The sequence below is a fragment of the Onychostoma macrolepis genome, chromosome 14 (genome assembly GCF_012432095.1).
Source record: "Onychostoma macrolepis isolate SWU-2019 chromosome 14, ASM1243209v1, whole genome shotgun sequence".
Taxonomy (NCBI): Eukaryota; Metazoa; Chordata; class Actinopteri; order Cypriniformes; family Cyprinidae; genus Onychostoma; species Onychostoma macrolepis.
In genome coordinates, this window is record NC_081168.1 from 28,794,846 (window position 1) to 28,804,884 (window position 10,039).

General features: G+C 35.3%; 1 protein-coding gene across 1 annotated transcript in view; it reads right to left on the reverse strand.

Moving 5' to 3' along the window:
• The window catches only part of mgat4b (alpha-1,3-mannosyl-glycoprotein 4-beta-N-acetylglucosaminyltransferase B), a 143,960-nt gene extending 133,921 nt beyond the window's left edge, over nucleotides 1-10,039 (reverse strand). Inside the window, exon 1 of the mRNA XM_058798179.1 lies at nucleotides 9,775-10,039. Within this exon, the coding sequence (XP_058654162.1) occupies nucleotides 9,775-9,871 (97 nt within the window). The 5' untranslated portion in view covers nucleotides 9,872-10,039. The remainder of the gene's footprint in view (nucleotides 1-9,774) is intronic.

The following is a 10,039-nucleotide window of genomic DNA, read 5'->3' on the forward strand; positions in this document are numbered from 1 at the left end:
TTTCAAATATAAATTGATGATGTGTTTTATTCATGTCGAAACACATTGTATAGCTATAAAATTGACTTCTTCCTCTATGTATAAAGAAAGTACGAAGAAGTGGATGAATTTAGGTGTTGTAAACCTGACAGCTCTGATTCTCTGAATTACAGTGTAAACAAGGCGGAGCTTTTAGCCCTTTAAAACTTATTTAGATAAAACTAAGATATCATTATAAAAGGTGTTTAAATGACAAAATATATTCACTTAAACATATTTGAGAATCAATCATTTTTGAATAAATAGGAAAAATGAAATAAAACCAATACATCAGTCATAACTGCAAACATTTTTATGATTACTTATTGTCAATCGATCATTTATGATTTTGTTAAAGCCATTCAACCTATTTCTCAAAGAATCATCTGGAATTACCCATGAAGCAATACATCTTGGTGGTAAAATGACATCAATCAGCCAGTCATGGCTTTTAGTATTATTTCTTAGAGAGAAAAAAATTACATGCTATATATTTTAACAAAAGCTTCACTAGCTACATATTGATATTTGTGAGAAAGATCTGCATAGTGCAAACAACATGCAAAAAAAAAAAAAAAATAGGATTGAGTTTATAGTGATTTTAGGGTGCTGACCGATGTTCCCTCGAAGCTGCGCGCAGAAGAAATAATGTGCCGCACACATGCAAAAATTAATTGGGAAAGCCATTTGATTGAATTCTAGTAAAAGCGAAAGAATTGTAATGCTCGAGCAAACCGCTTTAGAGCTGCTGCCGCTCTATTCTACCGGTGAATGCGGTTTACAGGTTTCAGAGAAAGAGATTGATGTGCGCCAAATGAGTCGCTGTAGAAACCGAATACTTCACTGGTTGCAGACGAAATAGCTCAACACGAGATCCAACGCAACGACATGTGAAATAAAACGTCCTCATGTATTAAAGAAGAGTGGCCTGATTAAGTGCTGGAAACAGCGGAGGATGGGCCGGAGTGGTAACAAAACTCTGAGACATTTACAGTCACACACAGGTGTATTGTGCAAACTGTAGCCTACTTCATAGCGATGTTTAGATAACTATATACGAATTCTCATGTTCACGGTTTTTTGAAAATATTTAACTTACAGATCTCAGTTTAAGTTTTGCTTCAGTTTGTTTTCTATTCTATTCTATCAGTTTAAATGCTTTAGTTTGTTTTGATATTATATTATATTATGTTAGACCTAATAAATAATTGACCTTGTTTTTTTAATTGGAGTCTCTTGCTAATCAAGGCTGTATTTATTTCCAAAATACAGAAAAAACTGTGATATTGTGAAATATTATTGCAATTTCTAATATTGGTTTCCTATTTTAATATCTACACTTTAAAATGTATTCCTGTGATCAAAGCTGAATTTTCAGCATCATTACTTCAGTGTCACATGATTCTTCAGAAATCATTCTAATATGCTGATTTATTATCAGTGTTGCTGACCTACACTCTAAACAAAAAAATCTGTAAAAACAGGGCATAACATACTGTATAATTTGAAGGAAATTTTCCATAATTATTTTTTACCAGTATTTTGTATATAATTTTACACTTAATTGCATTGTGTTTTAGAGTTAACTGAAATGTCCGTAAAATTAATGGATAATGTTATGTGTAAAGAGCTGCCAGTACTTTTTCTGTTATTTCACGGATTTATTGTATACAATGTAATAATGCTGATTTAAAACAGTGAAACTGTTGTGCTGCTTAATATTTTTTGGAACCTGTTATTTTTTTCTTTGATTCTTTAATAAAAAGAACAGCATTTATTCAAAATAGAAATCTTTTCTAACAATATAAAAGTCTTTACTATCAATTTTACCCATTTAACACATCCCTCCTGAATAAAGGCTCTTTAAAAAAATATATATATTATTTTTTTTTACTGACCCCAAACTTTTGAATAGTGTATATTGTAACAAAATCTCTATTTTGAATAAACACCGTTCTTTTTAACTTTTTATTTATCAAAAATATCACAGGTCCCAAAAAAATATTAAGCACCACAACTGTTTCCAACATTGATCAAAAATCAGCATATTATAATGATTTCTGAAGAATCATGTGACACTGAAGACTGGAGTAATGATGCTGAAAATTCACCTTTACATAACAGCAATAAATTATACTTTAAAGTATATTAAAATAGAAAACTTTTATTTTAAGTTGCAATAATATTTCACAATATTATTTTGTGAAATAATATTAAGTATTTTTTTATCAAATAGATACAGCCTTGATGAGCCTAAGAAACTTCTTTAAAAAAAACTTTACTGATCCCAAACTTTTGAACGGCAGTGTATTATAGGGTAAACGTACCTATTAAGCACACTTCCACTTTTGAGATCAGATTATGAAAAGAAAAAATAATTTAATATCCTACTTGATGTCTTAACCGATTGATATGTTTGTTACTACCTCCTATAATTTCAAGTCAAGATCATTGCACGCTGAGATACGAGTCTCCATGTGTTCACTCTGTCTGGCGGCCATTTTGAAAGCTGTCTAAAAACTTTCACCAAAAGTGGAGCCCCATAAATGTGCGTTTTTTTTAGATGTTTAAGCCTTTATTTTGTGTAAGTTTCACTACTTATTGTAAAAATAAGAGATTAATGTTCAGACTTTTGCATATTATAACCTGGAAATAATTACATTGGATCCAAAAGATAGTTTTAGCAACATAGCGCAGATGCTACAGAACACAGTTAGCTGACTAGCTGTATAAGATTGTGTGCTACGCTAACATATTACTTCATCCATTACATCCATAATATTATAAATTGACAGTTTATTGCTGGTCTGTCGTTTCAAAGTGCTGTAATTTTTAAAGATTTCATATTATTTTAAGGTGAGCTTCAAGGGTGCACGACTATGAAAATCACACAGCTTCAGTGTGACATCAATAAGAAAAAGTATAATTTCATAGATGTTGTTAATAATAGTTGTTCATATTAAAATATGTATGAACTTAATACATGACCTAGACTATTTATTTAGCAAAATCCTGTCATTTTAATAAATATTACATGAAATTTATTAAACATTGTTGCTGCTCCAATTAAGTTCAGTGTGCTCTCTTTAAGCTCTTCCACATTGAACATCTGTAAATACTTCATAAACAGACTCTAAATATCAACTGATGGTTGTCACTTTAAGTTAAGTTAATCGATTTTCTATGTATTCTGTCGACTCAAATCTACAGACTGGTTCTGATCTTTGGTAACCAGCATCAACTTCTCCAGACTGTAAATCTGTGGAAAATCGGGGCAAAAATCATGTGTATTCCAGCCTTAAGAGACTATACATAAGCTGACATCCATTTAACAAGAGGTTTCATAATGAGGCTAGTTTCTGTGTTCGTCCCCATGAATGAAATGTTTTATTTGATTTTTGAATGCGTTACTTAGCTGAACGTGGACTAGTCTAGATGTTGCAATGTGTTTAGATGACACTTCATTATGAATATATAACTGATCGACTTGAATGCCTTGTTTCTTGACTTTAGTGTTCTGTTTTTTTGTGATTGACTTTGTACCTTAAAAAATATATATTTTTATAATTATTCTTTAAAGATTTTCTTTAAAATAAACAACAATTTTTTAATAAAACATGAGCTTAATGGGAACAGGGGAAGTGTATAAAAAGGTACCCATTAAGCACAGCCAGACTTTAACTTGAATTTAATGATGTATATCTTTTTTTATTCTTTTTTTTTAATTATTATTATGCAAACAAACATAGTATTTACAGGTAACAAATCAAATACAAAATAACCAAGGTCAACAAAACATACATGACAGCCAACATGATTTGTGTGAGTGAGTGTGTGTGTGTGTGTGTGTGTGTTTGTGTAAGTGTGACTGGGTGTTGGGGGTGGAAGTATATAAATAAAAGAGAGTACAACAGACATGACAATAGCAAAAAAAAAAAAAAAAAAATAGTAATGATAACAATAATAATATTAATAATAGCATTAATAACAAAAATTAGAGGATGGAGGATGAGGAAGGTTATAAGTAATAATAGTAATAGTAGCAGCAATAACGATAATAAACGTATTCATCCGAGACAGGGGGTGGTTGGGGAATCAGGAGGAGGACAAATAGTAGTAATAATAGTAATAAGTATAATAATAATAATAATGTTAGTAATAGTAATGATGAAATAATAATAGTAATAATAGTAATAAAGCTATGAATAGAGAGATATTGTAAGGCTGCCTCTGGGCCCATAAATTATGCCAAAATGAACCATCCAGGAGAGGTGCTGCAGGGCACGGGGCCCAAAAGTCCACCCCTGGCCGCCACTCACATGCCACGCTTACCCCACATATGTATATGAGTGTATGATGCATTAAAAAGCGTGACGTGTAGCGTGGAACCAGCCCAGTACAAAGTCCAGGTCCCCATGCTCACGTCTCACTTACCCTGTGTGTGTCTGATATACATATATGCATTTTTTATTTATTATTATTATTATTTTATTTATTTTTTAATAATATTTTCCTTTTTTTTTTCTTTCCTTTAATCTCTCCTCTCATTATTATTATTATTTCTCTTTTCCCTTACTTTTTACAATAGATGTGTGTATATTGTCTAGTGATGCATTAAAATAAGCAAGGCATGTAGTGCTGGACCCGCCAGAGGCAAGAAAACCCGGCAAAGCTGGTACAGGTTGGAGGCACAAGGTTCCCGGCCCCACAGCACACCCACCAACCACTAAACCAAACCACACAGGGCAGGACCTGAGATGCCACAGCCAACTGAAGCCCAGAGGCATGGAAATAGAAAGAGAGGAAAAAATAAAATAAAATAAAATAAAATAAAAATAATAATAATAATAAATAAAATAAAACCACGACAAAAATGAGGAGAACAGAAAGAGAGAAAGAAAGGATAGGGAAAGAAAATAAATAAATAATAAAAAATAAAATAAAAAAATGAACAAGTTTAATCTTTCATAAGTTTTAATTTAGTTTGATATTAGCCATTGTTGCTACCTCCTCCTAACCCCCCTCCCACAAATCTTGTGTAGATATTGATGAATGGTGTGTCGTTGTGGAAGGCTTCAGACAAAGAGGGTCAACGGATTCATGATTGATGGAAGTTTATGAGAGATAACAAAGAGGGGTGTAATTCTATTGTATTATTTTGAGTGGAGGTTGACAGGTTTTCCATGGAGATGTATATCTTGATTGAAATGCTTTTGTCATTTAAAATAAAATTAAATATTTTTGTGTGAGAGATTAATATTTTATTTTAACATAACTTTTTGTACTGAAGCCAATATCTTGTGCACTAAAAATGTCTCAGATTTTAGTGAGCTTAATAGGTACGTTTACCCTACTGTAAAAGGTTTTCTCAGGTAACCTAAAATGTACATCATTTAGTTACATCAAGGGTCAAATGAAATATAAATAGTACATTAAAGTTCAAAGTTACACACTTTTTTGTGTGTGCGCTGTACAGGGTATAAAGAATGCTTTTGCTCAGGTGCCCAAAATGTCTTGCTCGGCAAGAAAAACAATTAGAGGGAACATTGGTAATAAATAAATCACCAACTCAACCTCACTCATAGGCTGGTCGCTATTATACAACTAGATGATTAGTCAACCTGACCAGTTGCTTAAAAATGAATCATGACCCAGATGTAATGCCCCAAACAGACTGATAAGAGGCAGAGGAACAGATCCTGGCCATGAACAACGCAAACAGCTTTCATCAAAACACCGTCTCTCAGTCAAGTTCAGCCTTTTTTGGCTGGACTGATGCACAAGGATAACAGAGCAGCACCCAGAGGATATTACACATTATTACATAATAAATTAACATGAGTGAAAACTCACGCCAGCACACAATTGTGCTGAGACAAGCTTTTTGACATGCATTTAAGACAAACAGATAAATTAACCACCTTAACATTAGACGAAACACCTCCTTGAATGGCATTTCCTTTAACACTAAACTTTTCTTCTGCCTTCAGTTGATAAAGTGTGCAATCTACGCCTCCTTTTCTTTACTTTTGCAATAACCACTGTATGGTTTCAGTTCAATTGAGTATAAGAACTAAAAAAAATTAAATAAAATTACACACACACACACACACACAAAAAAAATAGACTAATATAGCAATAAAACTGAAAACTGCCATCTCTTATCAGAGTTTGAGACATAATCTGTATTTGTAGAAACACTGGCAGAGAGAGAATTACAGTAGCGACTAAAGCCTTGGACAAACTGGTAAATTACGCTAATTCTTCCAAGACCTACAATGTCTCTAGGTACTCTTCCAGTTTTTTCCTCAAAAGACTAAATCAATACAAGGTTGCTCAGATTCCTTGCCTCATCTCTGCTGGGAGGATTCTGGGTAACTGGGGAGTATCACTGAGATATTACATCAGCTTAAGCTGGAATGAAAAGCAATGTGATACCTTCACTCCTCTAGCGAGCAACCAAGAAAAAGAAAAGAGACCAAACAAGAAGTAAATGGGAAGGATCAAGAGGTCAAGCCAGATCTTTATCTCTTTGAGGATGCAGATAATAAGAGCTTTCTCTCCATCTCTCTGGAAGAGCTTTCACCTGGACCAACCGTACAGATCTCTCTCAGTAGTAGTCAACTGAACCTCTTCCTAAATACTCCAGGCTTAAAGGGATAGTTCACCTTCATGTACTCCAAACATGTATGGCTTTCTTTCCTCCACTGAACAAAAAAAAAAAATTGTGTTATTTAGCAGAATGTTCACAGTTCACTTTTATAACAACAAATAAATGATGATTTTCATTTCTGGGTCAACTATCTCCTTTTGTCGGGCTTGGAAAATTCTGGTGTGAGTTCACAAGATTTCTACAACAAAGGCATGTAATTATAAAGGGTGAATTATGCCTCTCTTGATCTGCCTGTGTCAGAGTGTGGTGAACAGACATGTCTGGACAGGTACAAGATGTTTGTGTTTTAATTCTTCCAGCTCCAGCAATCCATCACCACAAAGCGGATGTCTGACAATAATGCTGCCTTCACGTACTGTCTGAGTTATTGTAAATACGAGTTTCCTAATCGGAAATTGGACATGAACGGCCTCTCAAGTCGTATTTACTACTGGGAAATTCAGAAATAATTTTGATACCCGAGTTTCTGAGTTGGGCAGGTCATAAACTTTAAACATGGTGGAGGGAACAACCATTGCTGCTGTCAATGCTGTTCTCACAACAACTACATCCCTTTGTCTTGTCGCTAAAGTAGTGTATTTATAGGCTAGATATGATCATGCGAAGCATATTATATGTTTTATAAGCAGTGAAATAAGCGTGTATTTAACCGAAATTCCAGAATTGTCAGCGAACTGCATGTATAGCGCGGTGAATGTTTATGATTGTCAACCAATGGGATGCTACATTTTATTCTTTCCGACATTAAAGCACTTACGACAAGATTATAATCACGACTTCATAAGTGGGAAATAGGAAATTTCCGATAGCACGTGAAGGCAGCATTAGCTTACAACTCTTCTGTTAACAAAATACATACAAAATGTGCCCTTACTGTGCGTGCACCAATAATAAAAAAATTAAAATACAAAAATAAAAAACGGTGAAGTCTGAATGAAAATTTATTTTTTTTATGTTCTAGTTTGGTTGTGGATGTCTTAATGTTCTGTAAATGTCTCTCTTTCTTTCTCTCTCTCTCTCTCTCTCTGTGTGTGTGTGTGTGTGCGCGTTTTGTGAAAAGTCAGGACATAGATTTGTATAATGACAAAGGTATGACAGGTATTACAAGGTGATGGTGACTTTTCAGGACATTGACCCATGTCCCCACTTTTCAAAACGCTTATAAATCATACAGAGTGAGGTTTTTTTGGGGAAAGTTGAAATGCACAGTCTCCTGTAAGGGGTAGGTTTAGGTGTAGGGTTGGTGTAGGGCAATAGCACATACAGTAAGTACAGTATAAAAACCATTACGCCTATGGGATGTCCCCACTTTTCACAAAAACGATCATGCTGTTTTGTTATGTAATGAATGTAAGAGAAGATCATATGATGTTGTGTAGGGCTGGGACGATAAATCAATGCAGAATCGATTCCTGGATCAATTTATTGTCCCAGCCCAAATGTTGTATCTCTATTGTAACTGAAAACCTTAGAGGTCACCATTTGTGATGAGCCCATTCAGAAATAAAAAGACTCAGGAGTTGAATAGTTTAGGGTAGAAATATGACCAACATGTAATGGACTACATCAGACATGCACACACACACACACACACCAGGGTGATGAAGGTACTTCTAGCAAGACCATAAATAAAGTCCAATTCATTTCAGCTGGAAAAACTCAGGAGCTTTCAAAACAAACTCAAAATCTCCACAGTACACTGATACAGTCAAACCGAGCTCATTTTCAGACGCATGTCATACAGCATGTGTGTCAAGCTTTGTGTGGGTTTCCACAGAAGTAAATAACAAGAAACACAGTCTAAACTTGAATAATATTTGGGAATAGAATAAGATACTTTGCGTCTACAGATGAGATGAGCAAAGGCAGATAATGACAAGAGCACAGGAAGTTACGGACATGTTCAAGTGCTGGAGCAACAAGAGGCAGGGCAAGTTCCAGTGAAACAAACGCAAATTAAAGGTTTGTATCATAAACAGCTATAGAAGTTTTTGCTGTGTTGCACTTGATAAAGCAATAGTAATTAACTAGAGTACATCTGCTTTGATTTGTGACCAGCTCAACTACTCCTAAAGAGTCAGACAGGAGAGAAAGAGAAAAGATGAAACGGTGTGATGGAGCGAGAAACAAAACAAAAAAAGAGTCCTTTTTTCACACCTGCTCTAATAGAGTCAGCACTCACAAATTAAAAAAGCTCATTGTGTAATGTGCACACAGGTGTAACCATGAGGCTTAATTAATGAATATGGATTTAGAGCAAATGTGGGCATATATAGAGCTTGATATAATTAGGATTTAAAACTGGGAGCAAGTGGAAAATGCCAACTGAGCAATTTTAGGTAATGCGTTACAGAAACATCATACCCATTTCTCATGGTTCACAAATGTCACATACTTTCTGCAAGTTGTGTGCTGCCTTCTACAGAACCTTATGAGATATTAATCACCAAAATGTAAGCAGGAAGGATCCATCACATCCGAGCAGGAAAGCAAATGCCAAGATTTAAATATAGCCTATCAGCCTATGTAGCCTGCTTCATCATGCAAACTACATTCAAACATGTTCAACATCAGAAGATTGTTACAAGCATGCTCAGAACCTCTCAGGAGCCTTCAAGCAACCCAGGAAGCGATGACTGCGTTTGAAACATTTGCTAGACCAAAAAAAAACAAAACATGTTGAAATAGCATCAGATAAGGGGTTCAGGTTCCTTGTTTAGAAAGTGCAGATGTAAAAACAACAACAAACCCCAAATGAAAGCAACATCTCAGCAGAAAATGGTTATTTGGGTAGATATGCTTCTAAATTTACATGTAAACAGAACGTAATGCACTATATAGTGTTGCCTTTGTATTTCAGTAAACATCAACAGGCCTCTTTGATAGTTTGAGGAGCAGTTGAAGACAGAAGGTGCACAAACACAGACAAGACAAGCCAAGCAGCAGCAGCGTTGCATTGAACAGCTGTTCAGCGATCTGCAGCTCCAGCGCTTCAGTGCCGCATTTGAATGCATGACAGAATGCAAGAGAAGCATTTGCGTTCCGTTCAGACAGAGAGCGAACGCGTAAACACAGGCTCTTACCTTTGGAATTGCTGAATGCGGTGTACCAGGATAACGATATAAGCCCACATAACCCGAATAGTGAGACTGTTAGGAAGGTGCCATTTCTGAGCCTCATCTCCGGGTGCGCGCCGGTATCATGTCCGAACCGAACCGAACCTAACTGTGAGCTCGAGCGCGTCTGGCGTGCGTTAATGACAGCGCGCGCACATGAGAGGAGAGGGAGGCGAGAATGCTACAGACTGTGTACAGGCAGATGCCGTTTATACCGGAGAGGGTGTGTGTG